This window comes from Macaca mulatta, chromosome 4 (genome assembly GCF_049350105.2).
Source record: "Macaca mulatta isolate MMU2019108-1 chromosome 4, T2T-MMU8v2.0, whole genome shotgun sequence".
NCBI classification, from domain to species: Eukaryota; Metazoa; Chordata; class Mammalia; order Primates; family Cercopithecidae; genus Macaca; species Macaca mulatta.
In genome coordinates, this window is record NC_133409.1 from 102,379,595 (window position 1) to 102,395,623 (window position 16,029).

At 40.6% G+C, this 16,029-nt stretch overlaps 1 protein-coding gene and 1 long non-coding RNA gene across 2 annotated transcripts in view; one reads left to right on the plus strand and one right to left on the minus strand.

Moving 5' to 3' along the window:
* LOC114677554 (uncharacterized) overlaps positions 1–14,384 on the minus strand; it is a 29,974-nt gene extending 15,590 nt beyond the window's left edge. Inside the window, exon 1 of the long non-coding RNA XR_003728903.2 lies at positions 14,251–14,384. This is a non-coding gene — a long non-coding RNA (uncharacterized LOC114677554). The remainder of the gene's footprint in view (positions 1–14,250) is intronic.
* The window catches only part of ME1 (malic enzyme 1), a 228,096-nt gene continuing 226,023 nt past the window's right edge, over positions 13,957–16,029 (plus strand). Inside the window, exon 1 of the mRNA XM_015136858.3 lies at positions 13,957–14,259. Within this exon, the coding sequence (XP_014992344.1) occupies positions 14,182–14,259 (78 nt within the window). The 5' untranslated portion in view covers positions 13,957–14,181. The remainder of the gene's footprint in view (positions 14,260–16,029) is intronic.

Sequence of the window (16,029 nt, forward strand, 5' to 3'; positions counted from 1 at the left end):
ACGTTCAGCAATGTAGCAGTCCTGCACCTGTTTTCCCGCCCTTCTTGACAACAAAGAAAGGGGTCTGGGCTGCTGGATTCTAGTGGTCCTTTACCAGCGTGCCCAACATTGCCTTTGCGCTCAGAGGTGAGTTCTAGAGCTGGGCTGGGTTCCTGAGTATTTCATAACAACCCAGCTGCCCCATCAAGATGCATTCCTATAAACAACAGTTCTTGCGCAAATTCGTTTCAGAGAGGGTGTAGGTAACATTTTGAGTCAGGATTGCAATAGAGTGCATCTTTTTTGATTCTGTAAGTACTTTAAGGCTTGACTGAGTGCAAACAGCTCGTGCATTTGAGCAGACCAATTATTAGGCAATTTTCCTAACTCAGCTTCCACAAGAGTTTCCCTATCAATTACTGAATGTCCATTGTGTGTGTGTTTTATTTTTCCCTCAATCACCCTGGAGGAACCATCTATCATCCTGTCCTGAAGGGAGTTCTTCCTAGGTCTAGTTGGATCTTTGTATGATCATTAAGATTTAAATCCCCTGTTAGGAAATCTGCTGGGTTAAGGGAATTTTCAGTGGTTAATGTTAAATCACCTTTTTCTAACAGAATAACCCCATTCTTTAAGATTTTTGAGTTAGTAAGCTACCTTTTTGCTTTTTTGACTTAGAATAATTCTGAACTGGTGAGGTGTGCTCACAATGAGATTTCCTTGAAAAGTTACTTTTCTACTTTCTTCTGTTAGCAAAGCAGTTGCTGCTATAGATTGAATGCATTTGGGCCATCCGCAGTTTCCTGGGTTAAGAATTTTTGATAGGAAGTCTGCAGGTTGTCAGTGGTCTCAGTGTTTTCAGGATAAGCCCTTGCTTACACTGACCACAAGGTAGTATTGGAGTGTTATAGGGTCATGGAGAAGACCTTCGATTATCAATTATAGGTTTTAAATTTATCTTGGCTTTTAAAGGAATAGGACACACTGTTTTTTTCTTTACTACTTCTATCTTTCTCTTTCTTTCTCTCTTTGACTTCCTCTTTGATCTCTCTCTCTCCCCTCTATCTCTCTCTCTTTCTCTTTTCTCCTTTTCACAAACTTGGGGCCCTGGCAAGGGTGTTGGGGAATGGGTCCCACATAATTGCCCATATTGAGAGCTGTATGCCTAAATTGGGAGGGACACCAGAGACAAGACTCTCTGGGTTCATAGCCTAGGGGCCTAAGGATGCAGCGTAGAGCTTCCTTAGATCCCTTTGAGAATACAACTTGCTAGAGGAAATGAAAGTCTGAACCATTAGTACCTAGGAGGCAGGGATGAGGACATAGATTCAGAGGTAAGAAGAATTTTGGGGCTACACTTTCAAGAAAGTTGTGGTCGGGACCCAGGAGGTATGGGTCAGAAGGAGAGGCAGGGGCACACGCATGGGCGACTGTTGAATAGAGACTTCTGGCTGCACCATGATCTCAACCGACTAATGCCGAGAGTTCAGGACGACAGCTTTCCACCTCTAGTCGACTCTCAGCTTCCCCAGGAAAATTGAAAGCAGAAGCTGATTCCAGGCAGACCAACGCTCCCAACCCAGAAGGGATGGGGGTTGTTAGAAAGCCCTTTCCCAGACAACCTTACCCCTGAGTCTTAAGTCCGGCAGCCACGCTAATTGTTTTTAACCAGCCGACAGGTGCCGGTATTTTCCTCCAACTCTAAGGATAGGACAGAATAGTAAGTGAAAGTGGTCCAATATTACTCTCCACTTTGGAGGTCCCTTCATGGTTGTCAAAATGTTACCTGGGGGTTCCTTGCTCCTAGAGCTCCCAAGATGGTGGCAAGCCTCTTGTTCTCTGACCTGGGGTTCTTGGCCTCACAGATTCCAAGGAATGGAATCTTGGGCCATGCAGTGGGTATTATAGCTCTATTAGAAGCTGTGGGTCACAGAAGAGAACTGTGGAACCCAGTGACTAGTGTTCAGCTCGATTAGGATGAACCCAGGCACTTAGTCGTGCAGGAACAATGATGAGCCTTTAGCCCAATTGGGAGCGGCAATGGGTGCCTCACTGAATCAGGAGCACAGTGGACACTCTGCCAGATCTGGAGAGGTGGAAGTCAGCAGCAGGTCTGTGACAGTGGCAAACAGCAGTGGTGGGCAGCGAGCAAAAACTCAGCTCAAGCCGTAACAAGCACGGACCAGAAGAGTGTGCAGTTGCAAGATTTAATAGAGTGAAAACAGAGCTCCCATACAAAGGGAGGGGACCCAAAGGGGGTAGCCCAACTGTGCTTATTATTTGCTATGCCACCTCCTCCAGGAATGTGAGCTTTTGATGCTGGAATTTGCATTTCTATAGCCTAGAACTGTGGCTGGCATCTAGTAGAAACTCAATAAATATATGTTGAATGAATGTGGAGTTCAACACTAGTGACACTGATGAAATGAACACTAGTGACACTGACGAATAAGTAAAGCCAAAATACATTTGGCTTTACTTATTTTGGGGGTGGGTTACATGAAGCAAATTCATGAGACTCCATATGAGAATTCAGTACCTAAATTCTTGTTGCCTAGGGCAATGGTCCTGGGTTTTCCGAGACTCTCACGAAGCTATTAACTATCTCTATAGAAAAATTTACACATACATCAAGTTTTGACATTAACAAATATACAAAAATATTTGGTTGAGACCTCTTGACCTAGTGGAGAAGTGAGAAAATTTGAAAAGAATTGATTAGGCTTTTTTTTGTGTGTGAGTTTGCTTTTTATTGGCGGGGGGCAATTTTAATGTCCATCTTCAAGTGTCCTTTATCTTACTTTATTTGTAAATTAAGAGCTATTGTATGATACATGTATCAATCTGTATTCTATGATATTATCTAGCTCAATACTGAAACATTTTGAAAAAATTTGATTTTTCTTCCTTCTGACTCTCTTTAATTTTGTTTAACAACATGAAAAATGTTTTGAGCATTTAGATATATCATTAAGTGAAAACTAGGCAATTATTTTCATATTTATATAAGAAATTATTTCAAACAATTTTTAAAATTTCAGAGTACAAAATAGACTGTGCTTTATTGAAATAAAACTCACCAACCTTCAGAAATGGTCATCCGAGATTGTTGAGATCTACAAAATCTCTCAAGTTATAACGCATTTCCCATATCAGGTGTGGTAAGCAGCCTCTTAAAAAACTTCCAAAGATCACTGCCCCTTGGTATCCATGTATTTTGTGCAATCTCCTCCCCTGGAGCATGAACTAAACATAATGACCTGCTTTTAACTAACAGAATATGGCAAAAGTGAAGGGCTAACACTTCTGAAATTAGCTTATAAAAGTCTGTGGCTTGCATTTTGCTTCTAGTCTGCTTCTCACTCTGGCTTTTCTTGTTTGCTTGCTTGTTCTGATGAAGCAAGTTGGCATGTTTGATTTGCGCTATGGAGAGGTCCGCAGAACAAGGCCAACTAGAGACTGAATCCTGCCAACATCCACGGTGTGAATGAGCTTGGAATCTGACCTTCGCGTAGTTGAGCCTTGAGATGGCTGCAGCCCTGGTCATCACTTTGACTGCTGCCTTATGAGAGACCCTGAGCCACGGTACCCAGATAAACCCTCTCTGGATTCCTGGCCCACAAAAACTGTGAAATAAAAATGTCAGTTTAGGCCACTAATTTCTTACACATTGGTAGATAACTAATATATCAAAAACTACCTTAACTACTGCCAGGAACACTCTGATGTAACTCAAATGTCACTACAATGGCCTTTAGGGTGAAACAAGTATTTCATAGTAAGAGTAGCATATTTCCAGCAAAACCATTATTACTAAGATTCAGTTTACTCTCTTTTTAAAAAATTATCTAATTACATGGTTCTCCAATAACCTTCCTGCACCACCCCCACTACAAGTTTTTCTTTGTAGCATTCCACTTCTGCTTCATTTTAATAGGTTGAACAGAAAGAAATATTAGCAATGTCATTTTAAAATGAATAAATTAGTTTCATGAAATGACTATGTAGAATAAGGAGATATCGGAAAAGAAAAACCTGACAATTATAAATGTAAAAATAAATTTACATTTATATCCACTGCAATTATCAGTGGTTTTGAAATAATTGGCATGTTGTAGAATGTTTGTTTAACATTTCTAAAAAAAACGTCTCTAGGGAGATTTGAGTTTTGTCTGGGTTTGTTAAGTCCTCTTCTGTTTGCAAGACTGCTATAGAGTATAAAGACTGTCATAAGTAGAAACTGGGAAACAAAAGAATCTTAAATTCAAGTAAATTGTTTCACTGAAGGAAAAAATAACCCTTTCCCATGTGTTTGATGTGAATTTAAAAGCAGCTAATTCTAGAAAAATTGTAATACATTATCTTCCTTGGAATATGGGGGTTGGGAGTAGCTTATATGAAGAAGTGAGATCTTTACGTATAAGAATTAAAATGCTATTTTGTCATTCTCTCTACTGCTCTTTAATACTTCAGAAACTACGGTTTCAAATTTATATGACTTTACCTTTATGCCCCTTTACTTTTTGCTATGTGCACATATACTTATTAAGAAACTATATGTGTTGTGGTGGCTCACGCCTGTAATCCCAGTACTTTGGGAGGCCAATATGGTGAAACCTTGTCTCTACTAAAATCCAAAAAATTAGCCGGGCATGGTGGCGTGCGCCTGTAATCCCAGCTACTTGGGAGGCTGAGGCAGTGGAATTGCTTGAACCAAGGAGGTGGAGGTTGCAGTGAGTCGAGATCATGCCACTGCACTCCAGCTTGGCGACAGAGCAGGAGTACATCTGAAAAAAAAAGAAAAAAGAAAAAAAAAACTATGTGTGTTGAAAGAAAATATAATTTTAAAAGTATTTTAGCCTCATGGAGATGGACTTAGTGTCTCTTCAACATATATTCGAAAAAAATAAGAATTTCCAGACAAACTATATATAACAATGTCCAGGTGATTTAATATTTGTAGTAAGTTAGCAATATATTTTCTACAATTATATATCAGTTTCCCTGTACACAGGGCAAACACATCAAAGAATGAATCAAAGTCTCTGGGACCTGACCTGTAAAACTAATCATTTATTCTCTGGCAAACTAGAGCTGTCACTGAACTCAATTTCAAGTCTTTAGGGGCATTTTGATAATTATATTCCTTTTAATTGAATTATTTTTACAGTTTTGCTCTAACTTTGCTTGTGTTCTGGCAGCTTCTTCCCTTTTCTGCTTAGGATGATCTTTTCACTGCTTGCTGCTTGTTTTTTTCCATTGCATCGAATGGCTTAGTAAAGCATGAAGAAAGGAAAGGGAAGGGATGAAGCAAGTGTGTGGGATTGTTGATCTTCTCTTTGTGCAGTTCTGGTTTGCCTGATAAAACTTAATTCCTGCCTTGCCCTGATACTTTACCACACTAAAGCCACAGTGGGGGCATAATGGTCTCAGGTCTCTCCACAGCCCAATTTAACTGCATGACAGAGCAGTTTCCACAGCAATCAGAGAGGAGAGTATGCTGAGGAGCCTCCTTTTCTGCTCCATTAGCCCCAGAGGATGAACAGTCAGTGGAGGTGGAACGAGCGGGGAGGAAGCTCGGAATTACTTACTCCAAATGTTTCCGCATATGGTTCTAGCAAAGAATACTTGAAAGTTTTCTAGTATTCTAGCAAAGAATATCTCCAAATCTAAATATGAATGGCCTGGAAATTTAAAAAATTACACATAAGGGTTTTGTATCAATATAAGTTCCACTCTTATTTGGAAGTCTTGAATGGATTTGTGTGGATAACAAATACAAAAAGCTTGGATATTGCCAAAACCCCAAAGTGACTTAATAACTTTCCTACCAAATCCATATGATTTTTTTCCCTCCTGCCCAAAGATTCCCCAGTTTCTCGTCAGGAATTGGACCATGTCTTCAAAATGCATTTTAACACTCTAAATTTCCTCTGGCCTACGTGCTTTCATTCAGGTCTCTCCATCTATCATGAATGAATCTCTTGTATAACTCTCCTGAGTACAGCGTTTCATGCACACATTTTCCCTCTTCCAAGAACCAGAAAATGTGGAGCTTTGCCATTAAATTAGGAGCTTCAGCTTAGAACTAGATTTGAAATGCCAAGTTTCTGGTGACATTACAGATTGACAGTTTGTGCTTAATGCTGGCTTCATTCTATTTCTGGCAGGTCACTGAATGTTAATCACTAGTTAGAGTGGTTAACAAAATTAACAAATTTAAAAAGTTTGTGTTTTGACCTGATCTCCAAAACAAAGAATATTTTGTCCAGATTATTCAAGTTAAATAAAGCAATTTGATAAGGCTCTTTTGTCTGTGTGATTTTTTTATTCATTTAAAAAAATATCTGTTTGAGATAAGAAGTCAAATAATTTAACATAGTACCAGAAACAAATGCCACTTTTAAAGCAAGAATTAGTTATTCCAAAGAGAAATTTTAATAGTTTTGAACCACCATTTTTTTGTGTTTGTAAAACTTTACTCAAAAATAAATATTAAATGTTTACTTTCTCTAACTCTAGCGTCAAATTTCTTAAAATACGTAGAACAATACTGAGAAGTAAAAAGCCACATAATACTGTTGCTTAGCGAATTACTATTAGCATCATGTTGTATTTGAAAGTCAATCGTTTATTAAATAAGTTATATGACAATCTGTTCTTTAGGTGAGTCTGGGCTAAATACATTCAATCTATATTGTTATAAAAAAGTTAAACTTTCTATAAAGTTTTTAAAAATTTGACTTTTTAATTTTTAAGATCATTTTGATTTGTTTGTTTTTAGTCTGGCTTTTTCAAAGTAAGGACAGCAGGGTGGATCCACACAGGTGGAGTAAGGTATTCTGAAACTTACCCTCCCTAATTCAGAGTTGCATTATGTGGCTGGCTTCAGTGCCTACTGGCAAGCAGTCAGAGATTTTAAGGTATCCACACTGCAGGAAGGTAGTGAAGTATGATGCCAAATCATCATCTCAAATTAACTTTGGAACAAAAAAAAACCTGTGATTCCTAAAGTTTTATAATATATTGCTTTCATTATATCCTCCCCTGGTACAGTATGTTCCAACTGTAAGTGTTTTTTTTTTTTTTTTTTTTTTTTTCCTGAATGTAAAACTAACAGATACTATTTTTTTTTTTTTTTTTTTTTGCAAACTTCAGAACTACAAAAGGAAACAAACCATCAACAGTTTGGAAGCAGATTTTTCCAAATTGAAAAAATTCTCAGGCCACTTTTAGTGGCCCAGCACTTTGGGAGGCTAAGGTAGGAGGATCGCTTAAGGCCAGAAGTTCAAGGTCAGCCTGGGCACCATAGCAACACACTGTCTGTAAAGAAAATTCTCCATCCATTCAATATTCAGTGTCCAGTATTATTTTTAATATGGTATTCTTTTTTTTTTTTTTTTGAGATGGAGTCTCATTCTGTCGCCCAGGCTGGAGTACAGTGGCGTGACCTCAGCTCACTGCAACCTCTGCCTCCCGGGTTCAAGAAATTCTCCTACCTCAGCCTCCCGAGTGACTGGGACTACAAGCACCCGCTGCCACGCCTGGCTAATTTTTTGTATTTTAGTAGAGACGGGGTCTCACCATGTTGCCCAGGCTGGTAGCAAACTCCTGAGCTCAGGCGATCTACCTGCCTCTGCCTCCCGAAGTGCTGGGATTATAGGCGTGAGCCACCATGCCCGGCCAAGTTTTCTCAACTTATTTATTTATGCACATTTTATATTGGTGTCAAGAATTTGTCTATATCAAGTGCACCACCCTCTCCTTATTTCAGATGAGTTAAAAAAGTGACATAAAAAAGTGTTGGGAACAAACAGTTAAATAGGTCTCTTTATACATCCATGTGTGTGACTGTATTTTCCAAATGGCTGCAACATTTATCCTATCATACAAGCTCTTCTTACACGTAGCTTTGACACTCCTCCAATTGGGACAGGCTTTTGTGACTGGATCAAGAGAGTAGAAAAAAGTGACAATATGTGACCTCTAAGGCTAGGTCACCCAAAGGAAAGGCACATTCTGTCCTTTTCCCTGGAAAGGTTGCTCTGAAAGCCTTTAAGCTCCTGATAAGCACTTTGACTGCCCTGAGGCTGCCATGCTGTGATTAACTCACATTGGCCCATAATAAAAGATCATATATGTAGAGAGCCTGAGACTACTTGAGAGAGAGAGATGAGGGTGGAGGGCAGAGAGAGAGAGAGAGCGCGCACGCATAGCCACCCCTCACCCCCTTTTACTAGTCCCAGCCACTGTTAAATTGCAACGACATGAGAAACCCTGGACCATAACTAACAATCGAAGCCCTTCTCAAATTCTGAATGCACAGAAACCATGAGAGATAATGTAATGATTGTTATTGTTTTAAGCCATTAAATGTTGCAGTAATGTGTTACATACTGATAAATAACTGAAATATCCCATAAGCTTTTCCTAATTTGGGAGTGACATAATTTCCTTTCTTCTTGTAGAGTCTGAACAGCTCTACCATTTTCAACCTAAAGAACAGGTTTGGACTGGCACAGGTACTAGTGGCAAGCTTTAGCACGACATGCATAGATAGCTGACCTCTGACCTAGATAGAGAAATGATGCTTTGTAGAAGGTATACTGTGGTGATAGCTGGGAAAACATGAAAATTTAAAACAAGCAGCTTCAAAAAATTTTTACTTTGTTATGAGAGTAAAAAATACAAACAGAAAAATCCACTATAATATTAATCCTACAAGATTAATACTTAACCTTGTCAAGTCACTTAATTCTACTTTCTAAAGCCAAAACCTGTAATTGCTAAAATTGTAAGTAAAATTTATATTCTTAGAAAATTTTATTTAAAATTATTAGTCTTCATGTTGCTAATTGCTGAAGTGCACACTCATTTCTTTTACAGTTCAGATTTCATAATTACCTACCTCTTTACCTGTGTATTGGCTGTTTCTCCCCATAAGCTTATGTTTGCCTACCAGTGCCTAGTCTAAGGCTTGGCATAGAGGAAGTGTTCAATAAACATTTTGAATAAATTAAGGGGAAAATATGTATGTGAGGGAATGGGGAATGGCTTCGTAAGATGAACCAGATCTTGGAGGAAAGGAATAACATTTGTTGAGTGCTTACTATGGGACAGGCACTGTTCTAAGTGCTTTACATGTATCTGCATTATGTAATATGACATAGTATAGCTTGTTTATTGTCTCAGTAGGATGTAATTTCTAGATGACAGAGAATTTGTATTATTCACTATAAATCTTCCAGGGCCTATATCAGGGCTGACACACAGTAGGTTGATCGGTAAGTATTTGTCGAATAAATACGCAAAAATCACCTCATTTAATCCCCATAACAACTTTAAAAGGCAGGTACTTTTAATATCCTCATTTTTCTGATGAGGAAGCTGAGGCCGAGAGGGAATAAGATTTTCAAAGACACAGGGCTAGAAAGGTTCAAACCCAGTCAGTCTGATTCTAGACTTCATCCTTGTTATGGATTGAACTGTGTCCCCCGAAAATATATTTTGAAGTTCTAATCCCTGGTACCTGTGGATGTAAAACTAATATAATCTTTTCTTTTGAGATGAAGCCTTACTCTGTTGCTTAGGCTGGAGTACAGTGGCACGGTCATGGTTCACTGTAGGCTTGACCTCCTGGGCTCAAGCAATTCTTCTGCTTCAGCCTCCTGAGTAGCTGGGACTACAGGTGCATGCCACCCACCGGGATAATTTTTTTTCAAGTTTTTTGTAGAGACAGGGTCTCACTTTGTTGCCCAGACTGGTCTTAAGCTCCTGGCTTCAAGTGATCCTCCTGCCTTGACCTCCCCGAATGCTGAGATTACAGGTGTGAGCCACAATGCCTGGCCTGAAATTAATAAAATACTCTTAAAAGAATGTGCTATAGTGTTTACCCTGAGTAAATAAGAAATAATTCCAAAAGAAGAACTGAAAAACATTTCAAATAATGGCATCTGGCCAGGTGCTGTGGCTCACGCCTATAATCCCAGCACTTTGGGAGGCTGAGGCGGGCAGGTCACTTGAGGTCAGAAATTTGAGATCAGCCTTGCCAACATGGTGAAACCCTGTCTCTACTAAACATACAAAAATTAGTGAGACATGTGGTGCACTCCTGTAATCCCAGCTACTAGGGAGGCTGAGGCAGGAAAATCATTTGAACCCGGGAGGCAGAGGTCGCAGTGAGCCAAGATTACGCCACTGCACTGCAGCCTGGGTGACAGTGTGAGACTCTGTCGGGGGGAAAATAATGGCAGCAACATTGAGAGTATGTGCAAAATTTCTCCAGCAGTTGGCTATCTTGAAGCACAATACTTATGTGGACATCTGAATTTCAGAAGGTTTATTTAAAATGCAGTTTTACTAATTTAGAATTTTAATCCATATGCCATGTTATCAACTGGGATGTTGTGAACTTTCAACAAAATGGTTTGAGGAATGAAACAACTAGGTTGACTATCTGAGAAGAAGGAAAAGAATTCGTGCTTTGTAAAGAAAATCAGTATGTTGCATGCATTTACAGTTATAAATAGCTATATATGTGAAACTAATAAGGTAGTATAACTTGAGTTACTCTGCAATTCATGTAATAACATCTGTATGAACATTACAGTAACATGGGTATGTATATTTACCTTTATTTATTTAAAACACTTAATTAAGCGCCCAAATGCATTGGATTAGACTTGTGCTCTCTAATTCGATGGGCACTGGCATGTTACTAAGCATTTGAAATGTGGCCAGTGCAAATGAGATACTCAGTTTTAAATTGTGTTTCATTTTAATTTAAATATAAAACAGATACTCAATTTAGTCACTGGAAAACTTTATGGTATATTTGCAACAAGTTAGGTATGAGAATCTCCTATTGCAAATGTAAGTTTTATAAAATTGAAATACAGATCAAATTTCTGATAAAAATTTGGTGTCTAAATTGAGATGTGTTATAAAATGCACACTAGATTTTGAAGACATAGTAGTAAGGTGCTTTTTGTGTGAAGAAATACAGAATCATTTAGTTAATATTACGAATCATCACCTAGATATGTATTTTTTCTTTTAATCTTTTTTATCTCCTGAAAGTAAAATATTTGAATTGCTGTATGTGCTGTTATTTCCTGAATTTTCTATACTTGCAATCTCAACCGACATTAGATCAGAGTATCTGGTTTTTTTTTTTTTTTTTTTTTGAGACGGAGTCTCGCTCTGTCGCCCAGGCTGGAGTGCAGTGGCCAGATCTCAGCTCATTGCAAGCTCCGCCTCCCGGGTTTACGCCATTCTCCTGCCTCAGCCTCCCGAGTAGCTGGGACTACAGGCGCCCGCCACCTTGCCCGGCTAACTTTTTGTATTTTTTAGTAGAGACGGGGTTTCAACGTGTTAGCCAGGATGGTCTCGATCTCCTGACCTCGTGATCCGCCCGTCTCGGCCTCCCAAAGTGCTGGGATTACAGGCTTGAGCCACCGCGCCCGGCCCAGATCAGAGTATCTATTACAATCATATTTTATGTTGTAAAAGCTCTTTGTGTGCTAAAATATAACCTGGGAGAGAAAAATCTGATTTTGACTGATAGCATTCTCAGCTGTGTATAACAGAAATCTACAGGTTTTAGTCCCTTAATTTGTGAATGATACCCATTCTTAACATTACCAATTGAGTTCAGACTGACAGTGCAACCACAATTTGTTACAAGGCAAATTAAAGCAGTTTTTTTCTCTGCATGTTTTCCTACATTTTTGGAAATAAAACCTAACCTTATAAGAGATTATTATTAAAAAAGACTGAAAATTTTGATAATCTAGCTAACATTTATGTAGAAAAATAGGTTCTTTCCAGTATTCTTGGAACTACACGTGAATTTACTAAATGGCTCCTTCAGCTAGGCCTTATCCTGTTTCATTGAAGATGACTGCGGCTATTTTAATAATTAAAGTAAACATATAAATGAAAGATGTGAATTTTACCTACTACTGGCAGGATATTGTAATTCCCCTGTAATGTTGCCTTTGAGGGAGAGGCCATACACTCTTTGTAGATTACTCCCTGTACTTATAACACCTTTCCTATCTGTAGATATTAAATCTCAGAAACAGGAACAGATAGGTAATATATCTAAATTCATGTAATAAGTACTTTATTATAATAAGGGTCTGTTATACTAACATTTTGTTTCTTCTTAAGCAGCTTGAGTTGGCTCCCATGCCTGCTGTTAAACTGTTTTCTCTCACATAAAACAACCTAATTGTAATGTTCCTCAGTTAATTCAGGAGAGTAAGTTTTGTAAAGTACACCTTTTTCTTAGATGTTGTAGGATTAAGTATTTATGGAGTATAGAATTCACAATGAAAGGTGTCATTTAACTTCAAGGGCTTTTTAAAAAAGAACTTTGTGATGCCTAGAAAATATTCTCCATAAACACAACTAATTCTAGATAATTCAGACGAGGTCAAAGAAGCTTCTAAATGTAAGTACTGACAAAATACAATTACGGTAAGAAATCTTTCTGATAAGGCAAAGTAACATAAGTAGAAATGAAAACACTGTGATTGGATGTGTGTCTAGAGTATGGAGATATAAAATCAGCAAATAATCTCAAATACTATCCTTTGTAATATCAGTACGCAGAGACAAATAGGACAGAAACTAGCAATCCTATTCAACTGAAAAGGAAACTGGGGCACAGAAGGCTTTAGCGTCTGTTGCTATTATTTTATTTTTATTAGACAGACACTCCTTTTGGCTATGATCTTACTATTCCTCCAGTCCATGAACCTCCAAGCATAAATGTAAATAAAACAATATAAAAATGACCCGGCTCTGTGACTCACACCTATAATCCCAGCACTTTGGGAGGCCGAAGCGGGCGGATCATGTGAGGTCGGGAGTTCGAGACCAGCCTGACCAGCATGGAGAAACCCCGTTTCTACTAAAAATACAAAAAATAGCTGGGCGTGGTGGCGCATGCCTGTAATCCCAGCTACTCGGGAGGCTGAGGCAGGAGAATAGCTTGATCCCGGGAGGCGGAGGTTGCCTTGAGCCCAGATCGTGCCATTGCACTCCAGCCTGGGCAACAAAAGCAAAACTCCGTCTCTAAATAAATAAATAAATAAATCAGCTTTGCAAGATAATTTAGTTTAACCTTCTGCTTTTACCAAAGAAGAAACCGAAGGCCTGAAAGACTGCTTACTCATCATTATTCAGAGAGAGCAGTGGTTCTTGAACATCAGGTTTCTAAAACTCCCAGAAAAATAATATACAAGATAAATAGGACTGTTCATTGGGCCTTTGCACCCTAACATCTTGACTCTTATCTTACTGGAATTCAAATAAATTCCAGTGGAAAACCTATAGAAACTGACAGGTGTGGCGCCTGAGCTCCCCTCTCTGGGCTTCCTCCCAGTTCCCTTGGGCCTTGGCATTCTGGGTCAAGGTTGATTCCCTCCGGCCTCAGCGCCCCGGGCACGGCCGGCATCCTGGACGGCGCGGCGAGGGCTGTGGATCTGTGGCTAGAGAGCTTCCAAGACGCTAACAAGAAGGGAGAGACGAATCTGATTCTCTTCAGCGTGTCGAGGTCTTCTGTCAACAGTCCTGGGGACCCCTCAGGAGTCCTTCGGTCCCGTAGCCCCCTCGGTGTCTATGACTGCTGGCCGCTGCTGGCTCTGCCTGAACCTCTCAGGTTCGCACCTTCTGGCATTTTCTCGCACTTTCTCCAGCCTTCCCGGGCAGGGGGAACCTGGCCTGACGCTCCCCTCTCCCACCCTGGGTCTCTGGGGTCAGCCGAGCCACCCAGTGCACTGTGTTTGGCATGCCCACATGGAGAGAGGCGACCACAGTGGTGATCATAAGCCCATGGTGGGCAGAGGCCCTATGGAGCCAAGGGCTCCGGCGGCCACCCCCCCTCCGCCACCAGCAGCGCTGCCAGGGCCTCGCTCTTCCTCCTCCTCCTCACACGCCGGCTCGGATGATCTCCTGCCATGACTCAGCGCTTCTCGCAGGCTGCCCTGCTGGGGACACCGGCTTCGCTCGGGCCTCTCCCGACGCGTCCACCCCCTCTCGCCACCCACGCCCGCCCCTAGCCGCTGGGCCTTTCCCAGTGCGGCCGCCGCCGCCACAGCTGCAGTCAGCACGGGCACCCCAGCAGCATCCGCCGCCTGCACCGCGCGCGCCGCCCGCCCCAGCCTGACCCCGCCGCCGAACCCGGCGCCAGCCATGGAGCCCGAAGTCCCCCGTCGCCGCCACACCCATCAGCGCGGCTACCTGCTGACGCGGAACCCTCACCTCAACAAGGTAAACCCACAGGCCCACCTGGCTGCCCATCGGCCCCTCTCGATCAGGGTCAGGCCCCTCTTGCAGGTCCCTGCACCATGGCCTCGCCCCTCCGCCACTCCCCTGGGAAGGTTCCCAGTGAGCGGCGGCGGCCTGGGGGGCCTTGGTGTGGGCAGAAGGAAGAAGGACGCCTAATCGGGTCCATATCCACGAGAGTGATGGCAGGGCGGTGCCGGTGCCTCTGCACCTCGGCATCCCATGTTAGGGATAGAGGGAAAGATGTAACTTGTTTAGGATACTTCGGCAGCAATTTTCCGAAAACAGGAGCCCAGACAATGAAAGTAGTATCAGACAAAGTGTGTGAATGGGGTATTTTTGGTGAAGGTAGCAGACAGGCTGCCAGGTCAGACTCCATGTGCCTCCCACTTACTGGTTGCACAGTGTGGCAATTATTGGAGGCTGATAAGGCGAGAAGTGATTCAACTGGTCCTGCCCAGACAGAAATGTGTACGGACTGCCTTCAGATCACGTTAGCAATGTGGAAATCCAAGTCCTCTTGGTTTCTGGAGTGACACGGTTAAGAGTCTGGGAATGCGTGGTGGGTGGCCTCTGTCTTGGACACTTTGCATGGCTTGGTAGAAGAGCTCTGTCCCAGACATGGGACTGTGGGTAAAGCCATTTCTTTTCTTTCTTCTTCTTTTTTTTTTTTTTTTGTTTTTAATTTGGCTTTCTGGAAGTTAAAAACATTTTTTTGTTTGTTTGTTTGTTTAGAGCTGTTTTCTTTTTATTAAAGGGGAATTCGGTGTACACCCTGTTCAGAGACTCCTTTTCGGATCCTGGTAACACTTCATTCTCCTTCACTGGTGATGTAATATAAACACTCGGGATCTCAAATAAAAAAAAAAATACCTCCAAATTCATCATTTTACTTCCACACTTATTTTACAGCCCGGTTTATCTCTGAATTGTGCCTTTTGTTTGTGTGTGTGTGTGCGCTTTGGACATTTCCTATTTATTCAGGACTTTGAAAATGCCATCAGTCAGCACAGAGGTCTGTTTAGTTATTTTGGTTGTCTCTTTGGTGGACTGCTTTTTGCATTAAGAACAGGAGCTCAGCTTTTTCCTTGTCGTGTTCCTGATGATTTGTTGATCATATTAATGACTTAAAGACATGATTTATTTAATAAGTGACAGTTAGTGTGAGTTCTTTCTTGTTTTTTTGCGGTGACAGGCACCTTTTACAAATCTATGATGATGTGCTATCTGTGGTCATGTAGCATTATGAAATTGTAAGTAATTCCTACTTATTTCTTTCTTTAAAATAAATTTAATTGCTAGTTTGATTTTTTTTCTTTTCTTTTATTATTCTGCAGGTTTGCCACCTATTTTCAGTAAAACAAAAGTAAAATTTGATGTGACAAAAACTATTTGTGACTTGTATGTGTCACCTGCCTACTGTAATTTATGACCACGTTTTGGGTTGACACTTAAGAAAGACCACATGAGTTGTATAACCTGTTTGATTTTCCTCAAGTCAGGGGCAAGAGTGTCTATTCAGAGTGTTTAGATGGCATAGGCAATCCCTGAGCAAGAGTAATTATTGCCTTTACTATGGTTACATCAAGAATTTATTATATAAAAATCCTTTTGACTCCTGTTCACAAGGTTACTAGGAATTAAGGATTAATTCCTACTTCAGAATAATAGTATCACAAAGATCTTCCATCAAAGATAAGATGTAACATTAATATGTTAAAAGCACATTTTCAAATTTGTAATAAGCGAACTTTT